The following is a 26,629-nucleotide window of genomic DNA, read 5'->3' as shown; positions in this document are numbered from 1 at the left end:
CTAAGGATCCAGTTCTTATTTTGTAATTTCTTTATCAAATATGCAAAGGATGCAACTGTCAGGTTTGTCCACTAAGGACTCCTGCTTGAAAAAGCCAAATCCACTCCTTTAATTTCTGTGAATGCACTTGTGGTTCTTTCTTTGTTTTTCTCTTGAAACCAAAACCAGACACTTACCTAGGAAAACTGTGCAGCCAAGCAATGATTTTACGCTTTCTTTCATTTTTTAAGGGATCAGCAAAGTACACAGTCTTTCCACAAAGTTAAACTAAAATTTTGGAAAAGAAGTGAAGTCAGACTGGAGAAGTCACTCCATCTTTAGGCACAATTTAGCTGTTGTGTAGAAGGCAAAAGAGCTGTTTCCCCTCTAAACCCTCTCTCAGCTGTGTTGTCAAATGTGTGTTTTCTCCTACAGGAAAAGGTCAGGTCAAACATGGGACAGGGAAGGTCAGGAACCATCTCTGGATGTCCTAGGAAAGTTATTTTGCTGGAACCAAAGCCAAATTCTTTGTGATCTGGTGTTTACTGTACTCAGTGGACTTGCATTTGCAATTTTCATGAAGTCCAAGCAAGTAATTCATGCAGATCAACACCGGTTGTGGGAGGGAACGGAAGGTTCTGGTTCTGGAAGGTTCTGGAAGCTGGTTTAAACCTAATTTGCTCAGTCAGGAGACAAGCCTGGGCCCCAAGCAATGTGGCTAGATCCATCATGTTGCTGCTCTTTTCCTCTTCCAGGGAAAGAAGCTCTGCCAGGGCTGGATTCTGAAGTCTCAGTGGGTGAAGGAAAACACACCTCTTGGCTTCTCCACCCTTCCTGCAACTCCCTTCAGCTACAGGGCCATTCTGCAGGGCTGTGCTGTGACATCTCCTCATTAAGGACAAACTTTGACCTCAGTAATTGGGAGATCCTGCACTACAGCCCTTCCAAATGGCAGCTCAGTTGTTTTGAGGACTGCAATTCTCTCGTGCTACTCCCACCTCTCACCTGGAGCTTCAGGCTCTCTGCTAACACAGCCAGAAAAACTCCACTAAAATTACTATTTCTAAAGCTACCAATTCTCCTCTTGGGGTTTATTATTCTGTCTTGAGTAATCTAAAATCTCACAAAAGCACTGAAATATTCCTGATGCATGCCCAGCTTTCCTGGCTCACTACTTGCCAGCTCAGCCTCCTGTTCAAATTACTCTAAGTTGCAAGGTCAAAATCAGATGCCCAAAATTCACAGGCAAGCTCTTAAACAAGAGGTGTCCCATGAGCAGCCTTGTGTTGCTGTTTCTCAAAGAACATAATATTTTAGCTAAGACATTCCCCAGTGAGAGTTTTAAAGGGATCCTGAGTGTGAAGAAGGGAGCTTCTCCTTTGTCTCAGTGTGCTGGCACTGGGGCCATATGAACAGGGTGACAGTTTCTCCCAGCATGGCTCAGGGTCTGGTTTATCAGCAGTGCTCACAAGCCAGATCCACAGCTCCACTGGCTCTGCTGAAATGGGGAAACTCTCAGGGAAGGAAATCCCCAAATCCCTGTTCCACAATAATCACATCAACTCCTGACCCTCCCTTCCCACCACTGCTCACCCTCTATAATTGCTGAGATATCCAAAGCTGTAGCGGATATGGGAAAAGGAATGAGGAGCACAAAAGGATTCTGAAAGACCAACATTTAGCTGGAAAATGATTTATCCAGAGTGTCATCACACACAATACAATGTGGGCAGGGAGTGCCTTCAGACATGCAGCCCTTTGGGCATTGGGGTACAAGGGGAGAGAGGAGGCAGGGTCAAAAAACAAGATCATACCAAAGCACCATAACTAATCCTTTCCCTCCTCATGGATTTATGCAACTTTGTGCTGTGCCTCCAAGGGGCAGCACAACCTCAGCTATTGCATTTGAAATCCATCAGCTGCTGGGGACACAATTCTTGCCTCCTGCCCTATTCTCACCATTTCCAGCCTGCTGGTGATACTCCAAAATGCATGACAATTTAAAGGCTAGGATGGGTCAGTTCAATAACCAAGTGAAGCTGAATTTTTTAAATGAGGTATTGAATCTTTTAAGTCATGTCCATGACTACAGTCTGAGGCAAAGGCTGGAAAATCAAAACAAATGCAATAAATACAATGATCTCCAGATAATTCCCTTCAAGTAAGATTTATTTTGATGCCTGTTTTCAGACTGTTGCCTTCAATTTTAAAAGCACAATAGCATGAAAACATAATGCTTTGGTTTTATGAGCTGTTTTTCTTCAGCTCTATTTCTTACCAGTTTTTCAAATGTTTAATCTAGCTATCATGAAAGCCTCCTTTAAGGAATTGCTTTTGATCTACTCTTATGCAGTAGCTACTGATGGCCATTTTTTTTCCTCCTGCTATTGTTGTTAAATCAAATACAAGACAATGACTCAACTTTGAGCAAAAGCAAAACTAATGTAGGAGGCAAATGCTTATGAGTCATTTGTGTAAAAAGGGAAGTGATTTGCTCCTTTTTTCTGGGATTTGAAAGGCAGGTAAGAGTCCATTAATCTCTTAAGGATGCAGAAGAGTCTGACAGAGCTGGGGCAGCTTTAAAAACAGGCATTTGCCTTCTGCTCACAGGGTGCCCTGTGGGTTGGAAAGGTTCTTATTCCTGTGGAAATCAATAGGAACTACCCCAGCCTTCCTGGAGTGACACATCTCTCCAGCTGTGCATCCCTCCTGCCCTGTGACCACAGCTGAAGGGGTCTGTGCTGCAGGTGAGCCCAGGGACGTGCTGAAACAGCCACACCTGGATTTTCACACAATGCTCTGCACTTTAGTTGGGTTCTAGGGACTAAGGTGAAACTCTGACTTCAGTTTAGTGTCCTAATTTCTCTCATCTCATCTAAAACCAGGTCAATAATTGTGCCTCAGTTTGCCTGTTTCTAAAAAGATGGTAATAACTCCTGCTCTACCAGGACATTATGTGAGGTTTTATTAATTGATGCTTGCAAAAGGCATTAAGATCAAGACAGAATAATTGCCTCAGTGGAGGTCATAATTAGACTTGTACCAGGAGCTACATCTGAGCATCAGCTGTGATGGTCATTTCATCTTTTTCTTGCACTTTAGCCACAAGTGTGGGGGTGCTAAAGATGGGAGCTGCTCTTAAATACAGAAGCAGCCACTGCATTTAGCATCAATTCAAGCCCTTTATGAACCCTGCACAGACCAGGGAAAGGCTCAGGCTGCAGGGAAGACAAGAAGCAGGGCTGGCAGCAGGACAGAGCTGTCGGGAGGGATCAGCAGCAATCCCTGCCTTGGCAGGACCCAGCTCCCCTCGGCTGAGGGTCAGCTCAGGGGTCAGCACTAATCTGATCAAAAAGGGGATTGGGAAAAGTTCATCCGACTCAGGCTGTGAAATCATGCTCTTGAATCCTAATAATTTCTGCAGCAACCAGTTGTCATGCCATGAGGAATTAGGAGCTGGAGTTGAGGGGTAGGGGGGAGAGAAAACTGACGCATTTTTGTGAATCCCAAATCCTGCTGTAGGCAGAACTTCCATAAAAAAAATTGTATTTCCATATAATCTGTTCTAAAAAGTACTTTGTGAAACACTAAGGCTCATATTTCTAAATATTACAGAACTGAGAAGTATCCCAGATTTATCAGTAAAATTTGAAAAAATAAAAATTCATGCAGAAACGTTAGGGATGATTTCAAGAAGACGTGCAACAGAATGATGGATTTTTGTACTCAAAAAAGCTTATGAATGACATCATTTTAAAGAGAGAACTTTCTTTTTCTTTCCTTTTCTGCACTCTGCTCACTTTTCCACTGAATATTTTATGCAACAGCATTTTGTATTAAAATTCAAGTCAAAACCCCCACAAACACGCCGCCAAAAACCCAACTGCACAGGCTAATCAAAAGCAAAAGAGGATTTAATCTCACATTGCTTCTTTCCAATCAGGATGCCATTTGCATACTATATTTTTTTTTCCCAGCAAATCATGCAGATTTCTGGCTGTTTGCAGCTCTCCTCTCGAATCCTGATGGAGAGAGGAGCTGCTTTGGCTCTCCACACTTTGGCCACATGGTGGCAATGCAACCTCCACCTTCCTGCTCAAGAGGTGAGCTGTCTCTGATTTCCTCCTTCATTACTTCTTATTCACTCTAATTATCATATTTGTAGGTGGCAATTACAGTCTTTCTGAGTTTCTGCTTTCCATTTCCTCAATAAATTTAATAGAGGCTTGTTGGGTTTATTTTTCAAATAAACTCTGCAACATTTCTAAGGACATTAACCCTCTAATAGAAGAGTTTTTCTTCCAGTTAATGCAATATTGCATGTTTTTCTGATCTCTAATAAAGTTTTGAGGACCATTCTGGAACTGTTCTCTTTTGCCAACAAGCATTCATGTGCCCTTCAGTATTAACCCTTTGCTTTCAAGATAGGAGTTCTCTTTAGACGATGTTGCTTTTGTTGCCTCATTGGAATTGAGAAAAGTCTCAAATTATTTAAAAACAGCTTAAGAAGAATGCATGAAACACACACACAAAAAAAGAAAAATTAGGAATATGTACAAAATAATAGCAACAATAAAAAACCAGTAAAATATTCAGCCTGGAAAAGAATTACAGGTGCAGAAGAAAAGGTGATCCATGACAAAATATGCTTTTAAAATCACTCTAGGGAGTAAACCTGTAGTCTTAATTTTAAATGACTGTGATACTGAGAAAATAAAAAAACAAGATCTATTTGTTACTAATTTTAAAATCAGTATGCATCAAAAGTCTACATCTAAACTGTAATGTAAACATTTCTGTCTGCACTTTTGAAAAGTGCAGATACTTCTCATATATAAATATAATATATAACTATACCAGCTCTCAGAAGAAAGGTTTTATTCTCTGGTTCACAGACCAGGCACCACAGATTTAAGGTTTAATCAATGACAGCCAAGAACACAACACTAAATAAGTCAGTGAAAACACTCAAAAAATCTTGAAGCAAAACTCAGGACTTAAAGGAGTATGTACATTTGTTAGAGGTATCAGCTTCTGCTTAACTGTATAATTCTGGTCTGGATCTAACATACGAATCAGGGCATTGTACATACTGAATGAGATTGTAATTGGGAATTTTACATCTAAATTTCTGGCAAATTTACCTGAACTATGGGAAATATTTCTCAGCTAAGAGTTTGAAATTCAAATAATGTGTCCAACAGAGTATTTGCAGTAGTCATCTCTGCTGTGTAACCAGTACCAGGTGAGATGGAGAGTAAATAATTTCTTGGTGCAGCTTATATCCATATGGCCACTACAGCTGCAAAACATCTAGGACACCTCACTGCAGTACAGGAAATTTAATGAATCTAAACACAGAGCACTTAATAATTTGCTTTGATACTATATGATACTTCCAGTCACTAAAATCTGAAAAAACTTTAAAAGTGAAAAGACATCTCTTCTAAATCCTCAGTAAAGGAACTTGTTAAGAATAAGTATTTTAAATAACTATAAATAAAACACAGTATTTATCTCTTAGCAGCATTTTGTGCTCCTGTGCTGTTTGATGTGACTTAAAGCAATAGAATAAATTTTCCCACTGCAGAGTGACATGCAAGGACTTTCATGGTCTTAAAACTTCTTAGGGTTGGAGAACACAGCATAGCAGCTTTTTAGTCATTAAACTAAACTAAAATAAAATATTCTAATCACGATTTTCTGGTATGTAAACTGGCTGAGGGAAAGTTCATTCAGCATCAGAATGACACATGCAAACAGAGAAATGACCACAATCCATTTGGAAGTAAAGAACTGGGAAGAATAGCAGCAAATCCAGCTCTACAAGGCTCAGCTGTGCTGTGGAGATGGTTCTCAAAGAAACTCTGTTTTCAGTGGAAAGAGAGGAAAGCAGGCACAGAGGCTGGGCAACACAGAATTGGTCGGGGCTGTTCTTGCTGGAGGCTGCGGAGCTGAGCAGACATCTCACCATGGGTTTATTTTGGTCTCTTCCCCCCTGCAGGGTCTGGTTCTGCCTTGGTGGGCCATGAAACCTAGCTCAATATCTATCCCCCATCTCCAGATTCTGAGAAATCCTGGCGGATGTGGGCAAGGGCTGCAGGGAGCCAGAGCAGGTCTGAGCAGGGCCTGCTGCTGTTTGCCATGGATTTGAAGGAAAACATGTCCCACATGTCACTGCTTTGCTTGGTCTCTGCAGTCCTCATCCCAGGAGAGGACTGAAGATTTCTGCCATCCCTCTGGAGTTGTCCCTGCTGTCCCACACTGGCTGCTGTGCACCTGTGTGTGCTGTTTGCAGGCACCTGGAGTCCCCAGCCTGGCACACAGCAGCCAATGCATCCTGCCCACTTATACTTTACTGCTTAACCCATCCAAAAGCTTTAGGGTCACCTTTAAAACCTGCCATTTCCCCCTACTTTTATAATTGCTGTAAACTCTGTGGCACAGTTTCCCCTTAGACCTGTACTTGAAGACTGGAGAGCAGCTGGTGCAGAAGCTGCACCATATGGTTGTTACTTATAGCAATGTAAACTAATTGAGTGTTGAGGGTGAAACAATCCCTGGATGTTTTATCTTTCAGGAACTGCTGGAGTGTCAATTGATAGCCTTAAAGATCAGCTCTTCAGCTCTCCTGACACAGAGCAGAACCCAGACAGAGTCAGCTCCATGTCCTGGCTGGTGGCAACACTGCAGTCACCACTGGGCTTCTTTGGCACAATCTGAAGAATTCCCTGTTGCAGACAATTTTTATGAAAAATCCTTTTCTTAGGATTTTTCCTCCTGAGAAGCTGGGAGACCTCAGGAACAAAATGTAAACATTGATTATCTGCTGCTGTGGAATGCAACAGGTGCATCTGTGATTGGCCCATGTTTGTTGTTTCTAATTAATGGCCAATCACAGTCAGCTGGCTCGGACTCTCTGTCCAAGCTACAAGCCTTTGTTATCATTCCTTCGTTTTCAATTCTTAGCCAGCCTTCTGATGAAATTCTTTCTTCTATTCTTTTAGTATAGTTTTAGTATAGTTTTAGTGTAATATATATAATAAAATAATAAATCAAGCCTTCTGAAACATGGAGTCAGATCCTCATCCGAAAACCCCTGTGAACACTGTCACAATTCCCTGCACTGTATCACCCACATCTCTCTTGTCTTCAAGGGCTGAGGTCCTGTGGAGAGCTGGTACTGGGAACACTGCTGGAAAAAAGTCTTGTATACCCAGCACCAGGATCTTAGCATGTTGGGCATCATGCCTCCCACAGGAGCAAGCACAGGCAGCACAGACTGCAATATGGAAGGGTGTTTTTCACAGGCAAAGATTTGACCTCTTGCTTATTTCACATACAAAAATTTAATCTCTGCTGGAGGAAACCATGGACCTGAGCTTGGTGGTGCCTCCCAGGTGCCCAGCCTGCCCTTAGCAGTGATGCACCCCTTGCATTTCACATCATTACTCCTCTGCTCTTCAGTCCCAGACCCACTGACCTCTGATTGCTTCCAGATGGCATTAGGGTTTGGAGTTGTGTATTTTAAACTGCATTTCAATTTGGTTCTTTGTCTTTTTTCTTTCAAATTAGGGAAGCTGATGTAAACAAATTATAATATGATTTGTGTCATAATTTTGGATGTTCTTTTGATTTCCCTGCTATTATACAACAACGAACAGGCCAGCTCTCTAGTGAGAATCACAAATGACAGCAGAATTTTCATCCTTTTCATTTAGCTTTCTCTCATTCTAATTTGGACAGAGTGCATTCATTTTTGCTATTTTTATTTCTTAAGGCAGATACTCTTTATTCAGGCCAGCAGTGAGACAAATAGGAAAGTTATTTAATCAGCCTGTAGCTTTTGCACGGGCCCCTTAATTTCCACAAGCAAGACTGTACAAGAAAAAACCTTCAGGAAATTACTTTTTAACTCAAATTGATGGAATTACACACTAACATAAAATTTCTATGACTATCTTTCAATTTCTTTGTTCTTTCTGTAATAATTTCTTGATTGCGGCACTTTAAAAACATTACGCTTTCTTTTTTTCTTTCTAACATGTTTTTCAAATAAAAGTTCATGGACATCCTCAGAAGAAGAAAATCACCAATTTTCTTCAGGGAAATAATGAGGCACATATAAATTTATGATAGGGAGCTCAATCCCCTACAACCATCATGTACAAGCAGTTTATGTGTATTTACCCTGTTGTATATAAAAAAAGGCATTCTTTGTAATCCCAGAGCCAAAATGTCTAACTGCAAAGATATGAGGAAAAGACATCAAAACTATACACAAGATCATAAAATTGTAGTTCCAGAAGAAGCCCAAAGAAGTCTTAATCCCCTCCTTGCACTGAAATAGGATTGATGTTTATCTCAACAACTCATGACAAAAATCTGTTTAATTCACTCTTAAAAATCCCTCAGGAGAGAGATCCCTGCAGTATCCCTAGGAAACATGCCCTAACAGCTATATTTCCACCCTATAATACTGTACATCATTTTTGTACAATTTAATTAAATTCTTTTAATCTCTTACAACATTCTACAGCCTGGAAGACTCCTACATGTGTCATAGCCCTCCAGCTCAATTCTACCAACATAGAAATGATGCATTTTTGTTTTACATGCAGTGAACTTGATCACTTAAATACATTTTTTGTGTTTTATACTGTTAAACCATAGAAATTATTCTATGGAGGAAAAACATGGCTTTGAAATTTGACTGGATTTGAAAATAGTCTCTAACATGCCACACTTTATTTTCTGGGAATAACAGTGTTTTAAGATATTTTCTCTGAAACCCTGAAAGTGGACATAAAACATGACTATTATAGCAGGACCCTCTCATTCAGCATCCTGGTGCAGATCCAGGGCATCACAATTATCTCCAGGGAGTTATTCCAGACTTCAACTTAGCGTGGCATAGGTCAAAATCTGTTCTGCAAGATCCAAAGCGCTAGTCTACTAATTAGTTATTAAAAATACCAGCATAATCAGAAAATGAGGACACAGCTCTCCAACAGGCAATTTAACCCAAGGCCACTGTAATAAAATTGGTGCAGAGAAACAGAACTTGTGTGCAAGCAGAAAACCAGAGTAGCTCTGTTATACAACTCACAGTACAACATTTTTTTGGAAATACTTGACTCCAGTGATACAACACCTATTTTTTGTGATACCTACCAGGGCTTCAGGGCAAACAAGAACAACTTCACTCACTGAACACCTCTAAAGCCCTGGCAGCTGCTGCTTTGCTGTGACATCAGGATGAGCACATGGCTTCCTTCCACTGCCCCAAGGAGATCACTGACCACAGTAAATAATGTTCTCCTTTCCTTCCAAAAGCCATCCTGAAGCCTGAATGATGCTGATCCAGAAATTAGAGGATGACAGGTGTTGGTTTTGGCTGGCATCCTCCTTCCAAACAACCTTCTGCAGAGAGGGAAGGTTAAGGACTGGGCTAGAGCTGGCAGGGTTTCTCACGGTGCAGTGCTGGATTTTGAAGCCAGTCCAGGTAACAGCACATTTTAAAGCATATTTTAAAGTCCAGGTAACAGTACATTTTAAAGTTTTGAGGAGCTTACTGGTTTCCAGGCAGGCATTCACAATGTGCACTGTAAATGGTTCAGTTTTTCCCTGACCTTTGCCAGCTGAGAAGGGACAAAATTCCATTCCTGGTGATGTAATCTGTAATGGGAGCTTCCTTGGGACAGGGGAACTTCCACCAAAGCCAGGACGTGATGGCAGAACCTTTCATGACATCATCTGGTGAAATTTAAGACTCTTTTCCTCTGCTTTGACATGTATAAAGCCAAGTAATTTTGCATCTAGTTCATCTTCCTTGCAATGGAATCTTATATGGTAGAAATATCCACTTCAAACAAATGGCTGAGGTCAAGAGCTGCTCTTCATCCTTTGAATGCAACTAAACTGGGCAGGTTTTATGCACATTTGGTATAAATCAGTGTGAACATAACAGTTCACAAAAATCTAGTCACCTTAATGAGCTAAATGATGGCTAACTGAGACTTGGATGGCTCCAAGTGCTGCACAGCAGCTGCATGAACCCAATGGGCAACACTCAATGATGTCCAAATGCAAAACAGAGGAAAATTTCCTATTTTACTATGGGGACAATGCCACCAAAGCATCACTCTGCTTCTGCTACCTCGCCTGAGCAAGCACACAAATGAGGGAACAAATTCCATGCAGCTTCCCCCCAAACCCCTCAAAAACATCAGCATGTACTTGAGAGCAAACTAATGGATTTTTGACTTGCATTTCTGGCACTATCTGGGGTCATTTCCCAGTTCCATACGTTTTCCAAATTCCCCTTACCCCACAGCAGCTGTGTAGAACTGCAAATTTACCCATGTCAATGGAATATTTTCTTTGTGGCTGAAAATATGAAAGTTCCTAAAGTAAAATCTAGATTCTCTGTCCCAGTGATTCTTCATATCTTGTCAAAATAGAATAATTTGTAGTCCCATTAAGGCTGGTTTCTTTCCCTGTCTGCAGAAATGACTTTAGTATGGCAGGAGATTTATTTATCCAGACTATCTTAAAAAATGCAGTGATGAGTCAGTCTAATTCTTCATCTCATTCTCCCCAACCAGGTTTTGGAGCTTCTAATTACTGGGAAAGGTTAGCCCTGCCTGTGAAATATGAGGATATGTCATCTCCTTCTCTGGTGGCACTAAACAGGAACTTCAGAACATACTTGCTTTCAGGCTAATTATGAATGTTCCTTTTCACATTCAGGCATAATTTGATCATCAAAGTTCCTTACTTCCAAGCAGAAGTTCAGCATTCTCGTATTATACAATGAAAAATTGAGCACACAGACGGATTAGGTAAGGCACTGCTTCAGCAGACTTACTGACTGCTTTCCCAGTACTAAGACTACTTCCAGAGTCTCAGAATTAATATTTCTAAATGTAAGAAATATGTCTACTTCACTTGCTAGAAATGCTATAGGCATAAAAGATACTGCTCAAAATAACTGATATTTGATTTGGCAGCTCCTGCCAGGCGCTGCACTTCCGAGACCAGTCATACATGATCTAAATTTACCCTCTGATATTTTCTGTGAGCTGCTGATTAAATTATGGAAAAGATTTTTCTTTATTACTGTGTTCTCTTTCCTCTCCTTATAAAGTGTACAAAAGAACAGAAGCATTATTAGCATGAATCAGCCAGAGGCTTTGGATGTGGAGTTCCCATAAGCTGAGAGAGAGTTTCAGGGAAATGTATGTGAGGGGAAATTGGGAGCCTTTCCTAGATCTTGCTGCAAAAAAAAATCTGCAGTTTCATTGCCTTAATGGTGATAACATCCTGGCCTCTCCCACCAGGTGTCACTGCGAAGTCACACAAGAGGATCTGCTGGTGATCACGCAGACAAAATGAAGATTAATAAGGCATGGGAGTCATCTCTGAAAAAGAGGATTTTTCCCCCTCCTCCTCCTGGTTCCTAGCCAAAAAAGGAAACACAGCAACACCACTGTGTGGTAAGCTCAGCAAAGCAGAGTATCAGCTTTAGAGGATGACTGTGTAAAGCTCATACTACTCAAGAGGTTTAAATGTGTGTTGTGGGAGCTGGGGCTGGGGCTGGGCTGCCAGGAGTGGCTCCCTCTTGATGTGTGAGGATGAGGAGATGTCCAGATCAGACATCCCAGCCATGGTGTCAGGACAAAGTCTGGAATGGAGATTCTCAATTTGAGATGAGATTTAGAGACTTCCAAATTTAGAGACATCCTCTGATCCTCTGACAGTGACACGAGATAAGGGAGTAACTCATATGCAATTCTTATTTTTTAACTCACATGCTACTCCTACCAAAGTATCTAATACCCACAGGTGTGTCCCAGAGAACAAGCTGCAAAACTGTTCCTTTGTTTTCCTAGTTTCTACTCTAATATCTGAGGACACACGCAGCAAATCCCTCATGTCACACTTCATGCATGGTGTAGGACCATCTGTAGGTGAAAATCCTTCCTTCCCCTCCCCGCAGTGAGAGAAGCACACTCCACTGTGTCATATCCATGATTTCCAAGCATGCACTCAGAGCATAACACCAGAAGTTATCCAGCTTTATCTGTGACTGGCTCAAGGACACCACACCAGGACTTTCTAACACTGCAGCCCAGAGGAGGTCCCTGTCCTGCTAAAGGGACCCTGATTAACCATTCTGGGCTGCTCCTGGTCTAGCAGCAACATGCCAGTATGGAGGGAAGTTCTCCTGCCCCATTCCCCAGGATTCAGCATCACATAATCCCAAAATCAACAAATTTTCAAACTGCAGCACAGGGACATCTCAATCTTCTTTTGTCACTTAACAGAATCATGGAGGTGACCTCCATCAGAGTGCCCTGCTGCCACCCCTCCTCACAACAGCTCAACAGCCTTTCCAAGTGCTTGGTAGCAAATTAAGGCACTTTAATTACACCATGACAGAATTAACTTCTCTGGAAGAGTGCTCTAAAAAAAGCATATAAATGAAATTAATTTTACCTGCAGTTCACTTTTTAAATGCATGTTATTTTTAAGATATTACTCCTTATATACAGAACACTTAAATACTCTTATCTTATTGCTTTGGAAGTCCTTTTTGCTACACCAGCACTTGCTTTAAAATTATCTGTAAGACTTATCATTGCCAAAACATATTCTCAAACCAACAATGATCATACAGCAAACTGAAATAAAAACCACTCTTTGCTGCTGCTATGCATTTAAATGTGCAGCTGATTTCAGTGGCAGAACTTTAAACTCTGTTTTATAGGATATCACTCGATTTTAGTACAAGCATTTATCAGGCACAGCTCTGAAAATGTTAAGTCAGACTATGAAAACATTGTCAGTGCTTATTTTAGTAATAAACCCCATGCTTAATCTATGCTTTCATGTTACAGTAATCTATGTATCAATCTATAACCTTCCAGCTAAATGCACTAAGTAGATTAAGCTCTGATTGATTTGAAATGTTTTTCACTATATTATCAAAAGTCTACAGATCAGCATAAATACCTCGAAGAAATTTTTTCTCCTTTGGCAGATTTACAAAAGCAGAGCTTAACTTGAATTGCAATGAACTTCTGCATTTTTCCAGTGCAAAAAGCCTGTCAAATTTACTCTAGATCTGCTGTGCTTGTGGACTCAGGAAAAACCTGTGATTAACAGTGCGGCGCATCTCTTCTGTCGTGACAGGAGCGGTGACACTGTGAAGAAAATGTCCCCCAGGGTCTGCCGTGCATGTGAAGTGCCAGGAGCCACCCCAAAGGGTGGCACTGCTGGGTTGCCATCTGCAGAGCTCACTGTGCAAACAGCTCTCACAAAATGAGGGGGAATTGCTGTCGGGGTGCTCTTGCTATGTACATAAAAGTCGCTAAAAATCATTAAAAGTCATCTTCCCCAAATAGAAAACCCCGAGGTTTATTTTCCATTCTGCACTGAGGGAAAGTGAGAAGCAGGGTGTGAGCTGTGACAGAAACCCAGTGGGTGCTGTAGGGAGGCTCTGCTGTCACTGCCAGGGGTCACAGAACTTCAGCAACAAAAAGAGCATGGAAGGGAAGAGGAGTGTGCTGAACTCTCCGTGATCCTGATTCTCACAGCTCCTCTGCAGACTGCCTGCTGGAGCTGGCTGCACAGATGGAGGGAGGGTTCTGCATATGCTCAGCACTCATCCTGGTGCTCACTGAGATGGCAGCAGTGCAAACAAACACGGGCCCGAGCATCCCACCCAGCTCGGCTGGGAGGTGGGGAAGGCAGGGCTAGAAACCACAGCAGGAATGGGTGAAAAGCAAAAGTGGTCTTGAGATGGTACAGTTCAGTCTTTGCCAAGTTTTCAAGCATTTCCAGTCAGGTAAGTTTGAAGTTAAAATGTGGCCCAAGTTCATCCCACTGAAGAGGTGGCATCCAAGAAAAGGCAAGGCTTTGGAAAAACAAAGGCGATGATGTGTTAGTAGAGTATCCCAGGTTAAATCTCACTGGTAAGCACAACTGGATTCTCTTGGAGCCCACTGGGGAGGTGTTTCGCATTTCCCACTTGTCCTTATCCATTTATCTCCATGGAACATCCATCTTCTTCTGGATCCTGCTCCATCCATCCATGCAGGTAGACAGCTGGTGTCTGTGCACTGCAGACCCAATGACACCATGGCCCCACAGCTGGTTCAAGCACACATCCTCTGTCCTGACACCAGTCCCAGGTTTATCTCCATGAGGATTGCACAAGTGATGGCAAGAGAAGGAGCTCAGCTCACACAGCTCAGCTCTGGATTTGATTTTGTATTCCCATTAGTTGGGAATGTTTAAATCGGGTTTTCCTGTGGGACCTTCTACACCTTGCTTGTGAAAAAAGAGAATTATTTAGTTCAATATAAACTGTATTAGGACACAAAGTGACATTTACAAATCAAAATTTCTTTCAAACATAACCCAAGTGAACAACAGGTCCAATGGTCCTAATCTGCCTTGTGCATCACAGGTTACAGAACCTGGCTTAGCATAAGCAGACTGCACTCGATCACACATTAATTTCTTACCCAAGCACATTAACATAAAGTTAACAAGCAAATTCATTATAGAGGGCAAACCTGAAAGTCAATGTCAGCCAAGAAATTGCCTGAGCAATCCTGTAATTGAATAAAAATAGGTGTCAGCAAAACAAGTGTCATCCTGGGCTTGCTGATGTGCTCTGGGTTCATGGGCTTGACAAACTCCTCTCAGTGTGGGGCTGTGTGTGAGACTCTGCAAGGAGACCCGATGTACTAAATGATGTTTATCAGACAAAAATATGGGTAGTAGGAGTAGGCACATTTGACCTCCAGAGTCAAACAGCCTGCCCACAACTTCACCAGCAAATTAATAAAGTGAAGGAAAATTAGCATTTTGTAACTTCTTAGCCACTTCTCTGGTTACAAAGTGCTTTCACAGCACAAGGAGGACACTTGCAAATATGCTGTATTGCAGTAGAAGCACATATTTAAATATAAAAAATAATAAAAAACTATCAGATTTTTCCACTGATGTGTTTGATGAGTTTTTACACTGATTTATGGGAGCAGCATCTTTAGGAGGGGCAAACAAACTCATTCATTTTAATTCCCTCATTTCTGGGTCTAAGGACCATGGTCTAGTTGTGATACAGACCAATGTAAGTAGTGATTCCTATTTTTTCATCAATTAACTGTTAATGGCATTTTGTAACCTATTCTGTTCCATTAAGCCTCAAGAGAACTGGGAGCAGCCAACAGGACACAGTTCATAGATGTATCTGGAATTTCTCCCTGTAGAAGTAAGAAAACCTTGGGATTATGCTGGGACCTGTAGGAGAAAGGTGATTTTAGAGGGAAGCTGTGTCACAGGTAAGAGACACTGCCAGGTCCAAAAGCCAGGATCCCTGTGAGAAGGAGCTGCTGGCAGCAGCTTAGTCAGCAGCAGAGAGAGAGATGCATGATATGTACCTGTTATACATACAGATATAGATAAAGAGATACAGATATAGATGATATAGATAAAGATATATAGATAAATAGACAAAGATATACACACGGAAATATAGATATATAGATAAATAGACAAAGATATACATACAGATATAGATATAGATATAGATATAGATATAGATATAGATATAGATATACATATACATATACATATACATATACATCATATACATATACATATATGTGTGTGTGTGTGTTTTTTAAATTTTTATTCTGACATATTACTTTAAAAGCCTACAACAGCACCCAAAAGAACTGGGGGTGGTGAGGATCCTCTCCCAAGCTAATAAGCAGCTGAGATCACTTTTCAAGCAGCTGCTCACACACACCAAAATGGCCATTTGCCAGCTGAAAGGATCAAAGAGAACAGTGCTCCAGAGATGACCCTCCACCCTGTCAGGCCCATTTTCACAGCAAAGAAGCCAATTACTTGGGGTCTGCTTTTAGAAATTTTTTTAGGTGGCAAGATGTGGGCCACCTTGTTCTGTGGAAAACAGCTAATCAAGTAAAATTGTTTCCTCGCTTTCTCCTTTAAGATAAAACTCCTTTCCCTCCCCATTTCTGTCCTTTTTAGTGATTTGAAAACTGGCACGTATATGAGTGATTGCAGGTGCCATTAAATAATGAAGCAGTTCTGTTCATTAAAGCCCAGTGATTTATTACCTTTGGACTAAGGGAAAGAAAACAGCCTGAAAACAGAATTCTTACACCATTTCACATTATTTCCACTCCAACACATCAGGCAACTCTTAGAACGGCAGGTTTTCAGCTCTGTGGTCCTCCAGTGCCCAGAAATGCAATGCTGGATGACTAATTCCAGCAAGGTCTGTTATTCTAGAGTGTGACTTAAACTCATAACTAACTGCTGGCCTAAATGTTGTGTCCTACCTTCATAGAGCCAGTCGCTGAGCCCATTGAAAATAACACCTTCCTTTCCTGTGGAGACCACTCGGATGGCTTGTTTCCCCACATGGGCACAGTAATAGATGTTATTCTCAAAGATAAATATCTGATTTGAAGGGAAAAAAAGAAGAAAAAGAAAAAGAGAACAGCATTAAGCAGTGGCTCCAGCATAAAATCTTGCATTTTGCTTTTACAATAATTGGCAGTACAAAATCACATATCACAGTTTTATGGCATCTTTTGTCAAAAAAAAGGGATTTCCACAGCTTGATTCCAGTGCCATCAGCTAATAGAAAGATGCTAATTTGCAACAAACTGAAGCCTTGGTGCTTTGAGATAAGCTTTATTTCTCTCACTCCTGTCTTTATTTCAGAAACTGAGCTGTTCAGTTAGATGGCATGAGATGAAGAGTTCCATTGCTCAGGTTTTGAGAGTTGTTAGAGGGTGAAATGCTCCTGTGAATCAGGCTCTTTATTCCTGTGTTTAAATGTTGGTCGGGAAGTAAAACTTTAGCCAGCCAATAATAAAAATATTGTTCCATGGCATCTGTCCTTATCATGTGGTTTAATTGCTCTGTGTTCCTCTGTCACTGATAGAAAAATTCCTGTCCCCTCACCCCAAAGTGAAACACACCTTGCTCTAAGTAGAGTCACAGAATCACAGAATCACTTGGTTGTAAAACACTCTTAAAGTCTTTAAGGTCCCTTCCAACCCAACCCAACCCAACCCAACCCATTCTCCGATTCTAAGATCACTGAGTCCAAGCATTAACCCAGCACTGCCAAGGCCATCACCAGAGCACGTCCCCCACTGCCACATCTTCACATCTTTTAAATACACCCAGAGATGCTGACTCCAGCACTGCCATGGGCAGCCTGTTCCCATGCTTGGCAACCCTTTCTGTGAAGGAATTGCTCTTGGAATCCAGTTGAAACCTCCCTGGCACAACTTGAAGGCATTTCCTCTTGTTTTACCAGTTACTCCTTGGGAAAAGACTGATCCCCCCTTGTTACACCGTCCTTTTAGGTAATTGTGGAGAGTGATGAGGTCCCCCAATGCCTCAGGTTTTAGCTTTTGTATTTTTAGATTCTGTACTGCTCTAGTTTGTAGTGCTGAGCTTCCTATTAGGGGTAGTAAGCTCTCTTTACAGAGTAGAGAGACAAAACAATTCCTTCTCTAGCTGGGGACCAAAGACAAATGATCCAAATTTCAGGCCCAAGAGCACAATGAAGAGAGAAAAACAAGAAGGATGGAACTTCATAAGCTAAAGCTGTAATTGGACAATCAACTCCAATATGCAAATGGACCAGAACTTATAAAAGTGAGAGACCCGGTGACCATTTTGTGGCCATTTTGGTTCATCTTGGGTGTAACCCTGGCTGGGCTCTTGTGCTGCCCAAGGTGTCTCTATTGAAACCTCCTAATAAATTCCTGCTTTATTCTTTAACTCCATCTGTTCTAGTCTGTGTTCTAGGTCAGCCTTTACAAGGCATACACTCTCCTGAGCCTCTTTTTCTCCAGCTAAGCAATCCCAGCTCCCTCAGCCACTCTTCCAAGTTTGGAGCTCCAGACCCTTCCCCAGCTCCATTGCCCTTCTCTGGACATGATTCAGCACCTCAAATCCTTTCTTTTTGTGAGGGAGCTGAGCACAAGTTTGGGGATGCAGCCTCACCAGTGCCCAGGACAGGGGGACAATCACTCCCTGGTCCTGCTGGCCACACCATTTCTGATACAGGCCAGGATGCCTTTGGCTTTCTTGGCCACCTGGGCACACCTGGCTCATGTTCAGCTGCTGTCAACCAGCACCCCCAGGGCCACTTTCCAGCCACTCTGTCCCCAGCCTGTAGCACTGCCTGGGGTTGTTGTGACCCAAATTCAGCACTTGGCCCTGTTGAGCCTCTCACCATTGGCTCTTTTTGTAGACATTTTTTGTAGGCTCTTTTTGCATCACATCTGCTGACCTCCCATGACCTGGGCCCTCCCCAGTTAGCCGGGGCTGCTGGTAAATGATGGGGCAGTGGCTCAGTGAGCACTTGTGCCAGCTCCCACAGCTCCCTGGGATGGATCCCATGCAGTCCCATGGACTGTGTGTGTCTGAGAGGTGTGGCAGGTCACGGACACTTTATTCTGCTCCCCATCCCCACCTTTAACACATTTCTAAACTCTATTAAAACTGAAAAAATGTTATCAGTAAGCTATTTAGACTGAAATGCAAACTGTTAATATAATTTAGTAGACATTTATAGATGGGTTTTTCTACACTTGAAGATATTGGAATAAATGTTATGTATTTTTACCATGATACTAGAAAGCAATTTCTCACGTTATGAAAAGGCAGAATTGAGAAAAATATTTGCTTTCATCTTCTGTTTCACATCCTATTATGGTATATGTTTCAACCAAAGATGAGCTGGAAAGATTCCAGAAGAAAGTATAGCTCTTAATTTAATTTTAGTAGGAGTTATAGCAGGTTTGCCTAAAGGTAAAAATTATTACTGAAACTGTAGCTTGCTCTTCTTCCTTTTAAACTAGGAAGAGCTGCATTCAATGAATAGATTTGGAAAGTAAAAAGTACATTGTGGAAGATATTACATTCTCTTTCCTACCTTGAATTTTAGTAAACAGAGCAGCCAGATAAGGCATTCCAACTAAAGAATTTTATGTATTAGCTAATCTGCATATGGAGAGGTTGTTGAAGTTTAAATGCACATAAAAATTGTGAAGACTAAGCAGAATAAGATACTCAGGGTTCAAATAAATCCAAATCTCTGTGTCTGAGTACTAAATGTGCTAAGGGGTGCTTGGGTAAGAGCTCTTCTATGGCAGGCACACAATCAATTGGATTTATTCAAGTGATGCAACCCTTCCCTTGCCCACGTTCTTCCAGCAAAATAAGGTTTGCAATATTTTGTACTATATTCAATGTTTTATGAGTTTACAGGAAAAATAAAGAAGGTGGATTGACAACCTGCTCCCACCCTTCCCTTTTTAAAGTATTGCAATGTTTCCATCTTCACTGTTTGATCTTTCAAAGCTTCATTGCACTCATCAGGCTGTGTGAGGTATCTGGTGCTGCAGTGGAAAAATAATATAGTGCTCTGACTTCAAACTGCCTCCCATATAACTCAGAGCCAAACTGCAGCACCTCATGGAGATTTGAAAATTATCCTCCTAACTACAGTGCCTTGTACCCTAAAAACGTCAACCATAATCAAGATAAAAGATAACTGAAGCAGCACAAGGAAGATTTCTGTGTAATGTATCTTATAAATTAAGAAAAAGCTTTTGGACTTCTGTTATTCATCAAGAGAGAAATGTCTTTGGATTACCTCACATCCCATGTTAGAAACAGTTTTGAAGTTATTGTGAAATACCTGTGTAACAATTTTTACTGTTTTGGTTTCCTGGCATCAAAGCAGTGCTTTCTATCAAATGATCAATCCTGTCAGCTAATTAGGGGATAAGAAATTTCAGTAAAGAAAAATAGTAAAAATATGTACAGACATAACTTTTACATTACTTCATGCCAGCTTTGCACAGCACTCCTAGACAAATTTAAAATGATGACAGAAGGGATGAATTTCAGTTTTATGCCTCTCTATACAGGAGATAAAGAGCAGAGCTCAAATTTCTGGTGTCTTCTCTTTTGCTGTGCTTATTTGAGCAAGAATTTAACCCAGACACTCTTGCAGCAGATGTGCCTTAAAATCCAACACTGAACCAAACTACTGGCATGGAAAACCAAGCTGTGCTAAGCCAGGAGAACCCTGTGCTCAATACCATGTCCCTTTTCATCATGACGCATTCAACACAGATGAAAGAGAAGATATTCTGAAAAAAGTAAGAAGAATGGAAACATCCATTCATAGACTAAAGAAACAGAAATTGCTTACTCTACAGAAAAAATAAAGGAAGATGTAAGTTTTACAAGATGATGGACAGACACAGAATAAACAAAAAAATGTGTTTTTACTGTTTTATTTATCAAAAACAACAGGCAAACCAATGAAACCTAGAATATTTTTCCTAATGAAATCAGAATTAACATATGGAACTTCTCACCACTGGATCTAGCAGAAGACCTCTCTTTCTGCTGGACGTTTTAACAGATGCCCCAAAGATTAAACATTTAACAAAAATAACTGCAACATCTGAGGGGATTTAGATAAAGTTTGGGGTTTTTCAAATGCATTAATTTAATCCCAGGATAATAAAAATCAATGGATTTTGCTTTGTGTGGCTCAGTTTGTGACTTTGAGCTGTAACCCCTTTATCCTCAGGTATCAGCACACCACTAACTCCTGTTATCTGGGAAGAAATCTCTGTCTGTATGCAAATGGTGTTAGAATTGAAAACCCCAAATTATTAGACATCCTTGCACCACACAATTAAAATTGGAGAAAAAAAAAAAAAAAAGAGGGTGATTGGACCCTCTTCCACAAGCCTGAGACAGGAAGAAAAGTCAAAGCTTAAGTATCCAGTAAGGTAAATTTATACAGTAGGGTAAATATTTGATCTAACAACAAATTAAACTTAATTCACTTCAAACATGCAAGAGCCTTAATGATACTGATTGATTAAAGGATTTATTTAAAATGCTTTTGCAACTGCAAAAGGGCTTCTAAAATAATACTGTCCACCAAACTGACCCAGAGTGGTATTCAGAAATTATACTTCATTAATTAAAATATTGGTATTTTTAAATGGATTATTTTATGGATTTTTTTGGGAATATAATGAAAATCATCTCCTTAAGACTTAAAGAGTCACAGTGACCAACTATTTTGAGTAGGTGAACACCTCCTTTTACAGTTGGTCTGCCTACCTTCCAGCCAAAGAGGTGTGTGAAATTCCCACTTCTCCATAGATCAAAAGAAAAGAAATTCATGTGCACTAATCTGCATTTTTAGTGCTCCTATTTATTTACCAGCTGTAGAGTGGCATTCTAACTTTATGTTCTCTTTACCCCACAATTCCTAATGCATAACTTGTCAACTGCATGAGCTGCATCACTCAAATTTCTCATAAAGTTAATGCCTGGATGCTTATTACTTCAAGTTATTAGCACATTGAGAAGTGCAAATGTTTCCCACACCTTTCCACAGTGCAAGGTGAGCCCACAGGATTTATCTGTGAGAGAAGAGATGACATGGAAAGGTTGGCACTGTGATGTGGAGACTTTGATCAACAAGAACTGGTTTTCATGCACAGAGTCACAAAACTTTCCTTGGAACTGTGTGCTGGGTTTGGCTGGGGTAGAGTTAATTTTCTTCCCAGTGGCTGTGTTTTGGATTTTTGCTGATCACAGTGTTGATAATGCAGAGATATTTTTGTTATTGCTGAGCAGGGCTTACACAGAATTTTCTGCTTTTTGCACTGCCACGCTGTCGGGGATGCTGGGGGTGCCTGGGTGATGGGAGGGGACACAGCCAGGACAGGGGACCCAAACTGCCCCAAGGGCTGTCCCAGACCACACAGCATCATCAATATATAAAGTGTGGGAAGGAGAATGAAGAGGGGAACTCCTGGAGGGATGGTGTTTGTCATCCCAAGTCACTCATACATGTGATGGGGCCCTGCTCTATCTGGAGGTGGCTGAACACCTGCCCAGCCATGGGAAACAGGGAATTAATTCCTGTTTTGCTTTGTTTGTGTGCACAGCTTTCACTTTCCCTGTTAAACTGCATTTATCTCCACCCTTTTACTCCTCTGGTGATCCCACTGGAGCAATCAGCTGTGTGGGGCTTGGCTGCTGGCTGGGGTTAAACCACAGAACCCTGCTTTAAATTCAGAATCAGTTCAATCTTCCTTTGAGGTTTAAAAATACCAGGCACAAAAAGGAAGACACAGTGAGTGGGGAAATAGAACTACAAATAAACACACTATTCTCTCCTCATCCAACATGATGTATTTCATTGTTTCTTGTTTTTAATGTCAAACCCTTATTTTTTCTCTTTTTGCTCTTTTGTTGGAAAACCAGTTTACCTGACACCATATTCTGAATAATAAAAAAAAGAAACAGAATAATTTTAAGACTTTTTGCACCTCTCAGAAACACTTGTATTTATTTTTCAGAATCAGTAAACAAAAAATCTATGAAAAAATAAAGATCTGCCACTGGATAAAGATGAGCCCATCAGGGGCACTGCTAGTGTATCTGTGAAAATGTATTTATAAAGGGGTGAAAATGCTGGGTTTGTAGGTATGTGAGAGGAGTGACAAACTGTGAGAGAAACACAGACACCACAAACACCAAGGTCACCAGTGGATGGGGAAGGGTAGGAAGAGGAGCTGAGGTTATTTTTATTTTATTTCTCACTCTCACAATTCTGTTACAATTAATAGCAAATTAGCAAACTGATTTCCCCAAATGGAGTCTGTTTTGCTCCAATGGCAACTGGCAAGTGATCTCCCTGTCTTTAGCTTCACCCATGAGATTTTCATAGAATTTTCTCCTCCATCCCCACTGGGGAGGGGGAGTGATAGAGCAGCTTGGTGGGCAACCCACCACAATAATCCCACAAGGGGATTTAAAGATTTTCTTTAGTCAAGGACTTTTTAAAAAAACTTTTTATCATAAGACACTGCCTTAGAACAGTCTGACTCCTGTCCATTTTTTTTTGGTTCAGTGACAGGAATGTTTTGTGCTGAACTATCTACATATTTATATGGTGTTATTCATCACATTGATCAGAATGCCTCTGGAAAATACACAGATTTATGTTACCAATATGTTCAGGAAGTGGAAAAGTATTATGTCTTTATTTATATGCTAAGTAGCTGGCTGAGGTCTGTAGCAGAGCCACAGCTTGTAAATGTGGTTTGGAAATGTCAGACCATGGACACAAGTAGTTTTGATTGTGATCAAACCCTTCCTGGAAATACACAAAGAGAAAGAACTTCCCTCTACACCATTTCTAGTGCTCTCTAATTCCATCCGTATATTTTGGAGATAGCCCTTCTTAAGCTGGTTTTGTTTTTATGCTGCCATATGAAACCTGGAAGCTGAGGACAGTGGGAATGAAAAGCTGCAAAGAGAGATATTCCCTGCTGTTTGTTTGAGTTAAATCCTGTCTGTGCCACCCAGAATCAGCCTGGGCCTGTCCTCATCCATGTAGCATCTTGAAGCAGAAACAATAATTGTGTTTTCATTTTGTGATCTCAAGGAAGTGTGACAAGCATGGTACCAGAAAGGTCTTGGCATTTTGCAGGTACTGCTCTTACATCAACTTCAGCAGAAAAAATGTGTGATCAATTAAAAATCAGTTCTAAGGCTTGTTGCTGATTGATTATGCATTATTTAATGAATACTCTGCCAATTTCTTCTTTTGAACCTCATAAAATGCAAACTTTGATGTTCAAATAGCTGTCATTAATGTATTCTGTCATTAGTGTTTTTCCTAATGCATACGATGTGATTACACCAGCTCTTATCAGTTCTTCAAAAAGGCTAATAAAACCATAAACTGCTCCTCACCAGTGAGCTTGCATAATAAGATCTAGTATTTTAATTAGGTTTTTCTTCTTGCCATTTAAATATAGTTTGATAGCAGGTGATAAAAAAGATACAAGACAAAAAACTTCAAAATATTTTCATTCTCTCCTTCAATTGGTTGATGTTCATAACTTAGGAAAGAGACAGAATACAATTGTGACAGAGGAGTGAGATAAAGAATTTTTAAATCAACTTTTTTTCTTCACAAAGTGAAAATGTCATTATTAAGACCAGTGATTACACAATTAAACTCCATACAATCCATCAGAACATTGCAGAGAATCACATCTTAATAAATAATTGACAGAAGAGGCTACAGTTGCAGTTTTTCATACCAGACCCTTTGTCTGTTTTAAGTCAAAGTAAGAAGTTGACTCCTTAAGACACCAGGGATTTAGAAGACATTGCAATTTCTGAAAGTATCCCACAAAGAGATAAAGCTCAGTTTAATTCAAATTTACCTGGCCCAGACATAGGCAAAGGTAATGTTTACATCACAGGGAATTTTAAACCTGTTTAAAATAATTATGCAGGGAAGGTTTCAGGACAGAGAAGCTCAAAAAACCCAGGGGACCACTACAGGGAGAGAATACCGAAGTGAAGATGCATGTAAGAATCATATTGATCCATGAACACATCAAAACCAATATTCATGACTCATCACTGGGGATGAAAGGCTTGAAAACATCTGATTCCAGTGGTGTAAGAGCTTGGCTGCACAGAAATCAGTGCAGTGAAAAGAAATGCAGCTGTTTGTGCAAGGGAAACCACCAGGACCACTGCAAAAGTCAAACAAAAAATCTGTTGCCTTCAGTGGCCTTGTTGCATATTTGGGAAAAGAATTGCAGAAGCGTCACCACAGTAAATCATGCAAATCTCCTGATTTTAGCCACATAGCTTGGAAACTGCCAATATAGCTTGCAAAATAAACATTAAGAACTTAATTTTGCTTTTGTTACATGTGATCAACATAGCAACCAAAATGTAGGAGAGAATGGAAAAAGCATTCCTTCTTGTCTTCAAATAAAGAAACATTTCCTATCTCTGTGAACAGTGTCCAGAGCTCCAGAGCAGAGTCTGAAGGGTTCCCCAGAGAGGATGTGGCTCTCCAGGTCTGCAGGTGACTCCTGTTGGGGCTGGGGTCAGTGATCTCCTTATGAGACATGGGCAGGGGTGGAGGAGGGAAAGGGGCAGTGGGAGCGCCTGATCCCAGCTTTGTGTCAGGAGGAAGGAGATGTGCCCTTCTTCATATAAATGGTAGAAGGCTCTCATTCAAATACCCTGATCTCATGGGGAACCTTAGCCTTTATCTCCTGCAGGGTCAAAACCACAAGCACAATAACCCAGGAGGTGCATGGAGGGCATTTGTCCTGACACAGGTGATGAAGAAGCTGGTGGAGATGCTCTGCTGGACCTCACACTTTCAAACATGAGAAATGAGAAAAACATGATGTTGCACACAGCATGAGATGGTGAAATTCAGGATCACAAGAGGAAATATGGCAGAAAAAAGAATAAAGCCCTGGAATTTAGGAGAGCAGATTTTGGCCTATTCAGAAACTTGCTTGGAAGTATCCCCCTTGCAGTGTCTGTTAGGAAATCAGTAGAATTTTTTATGATCTTGTGGGTTTAAATACCTTTAGACAATCCAAAATTGTCACAACTAATACTTGAGATAAAGTCCCAAATAATAGACTATAGAAGTAATGGCAGATTTCTATGATATGGAGACATATTCCCAAAATTTTTCCTTTTAAACTGGGTACAGAAGATTTCTTTTCCTCTTGATTCTCTCAGTTTAAGTCGTTCAGTGCATTAATATTCTTCTCTGTTTTTTACAAGTTTTTTAACATGATGACATTGCATCATTACAGATGCTGTGCATTTCCATTTGTATTCCGTGAGCAGGATAGACCCCAACGTGCATGGATTCTAATCACACCTAGAATCTGCCAAAGTACAGACAAATAAACAGTTATCACAATTCTGGAGATTTAAAAATGTATGTTTCAAGAAAAATGTGCTGTCCTATTTTCTGTTCTTCAGAGAAGAAAGGAGGGTTTGTTTCCCCTCAACAAAGAGAAAGAGCCATGTCTGCTTGTATTTCATTGCCCTGTATTCTAATGGGGTTATTTTAATTTATAACTGCCTTGTTATATAAAAGAATGTAATAGTAAATGTACCATTTAGTATGGAACTCTGCTTCTGCTTTTAAGTTCTGCTTGATGGATTATCATGTATTCTATAACCTAATATCTCTGATGGTTATGTAGGGCATGACTATAAATTAGATTATTTAATGTGAGATGATACAGTGTTCCATTTAAAATACTTTATTGTGTTATAGAGAGAACACCTGACTAAGAAGATCACAAAGATTATTTGTGTCAGCATAAAGAAATTGGCAATTGGGATTTAGGATTCCTCCAGGTGCACATCTGACCTTGGGCAGTGAGCTGGCCACTGCAATATTCCTCTTTAATTAGAAGCTTGGTTGTAGAAACACCCAACACCTATTCCAGCAGGTGACGAGGAGAGCTAACAGAATTTTCCATGAAGTTTCCTCATCTCTCTGGGAAACGGCAGCTCCTGGGGAAGGAGAGAGCAGCACCACAAGCCAAGCTGGGACCCTCCTTGGGTGGCACTGCCCAGTCCTGCCTGTGGCATCCCAATGTCTGTAACTTCCTCACTCTCTCAGCAATAATTGCTGCTGTCTAAAGGATAAGGTCAATATTTTCATGGCAGCTGTCTAAAA

At 40.7% G+C, this 26,629-nt stretch overlaps 1 protein-coding gene across 5 annotated transcripts in view; it reads right to left on the bottom strand.

Moving 5' to 3' along the window:
* Positions 1 to 26,629, bottom strand: part of DPP6 (dipeptidyl peptidase like 6) — a 571,605-nt gene that overhangs the window by 71,605 nt on the left and 473,371 nt on the right. For all 5 annotated transcript variants that reach the window (XM_064703886.1, XM_064703887.1, XM_064703884.1 and 2 more), the window contains exon 8: positions 16,365 to 16,485. In XM_064703886.1, the coding sequence (XP_064559956.1) occupies positions 16,365 to 16,485 (121 nt within the window). The remainder of the gene's footprint in view (positions 1 to 16,364; positions 16,486 to 26,629) is intronic.

The sequence above is a fragment of the Zonotrichia leucophrys genome, chromosome 2 (assembly GCF_028769735.1).
Source record: "Zonotrichia leucophrys gambelii isolate GWCS_2022_RI chromosome 2, RI_Zleu_2.0, whole genome shotgun sequence".
Lineage (NCBI taxonomy): Eukaryota > Metazoa > Chordata > Aves > Passeriformes > Passerellidae > Zonotrichia > Zonotrichia leucophrys.
The sequence above is the reverse complement of the archived record's forward strand: the minus strand, read 5'-3'. Positions and strand labels throughout refer to the sequence as shown.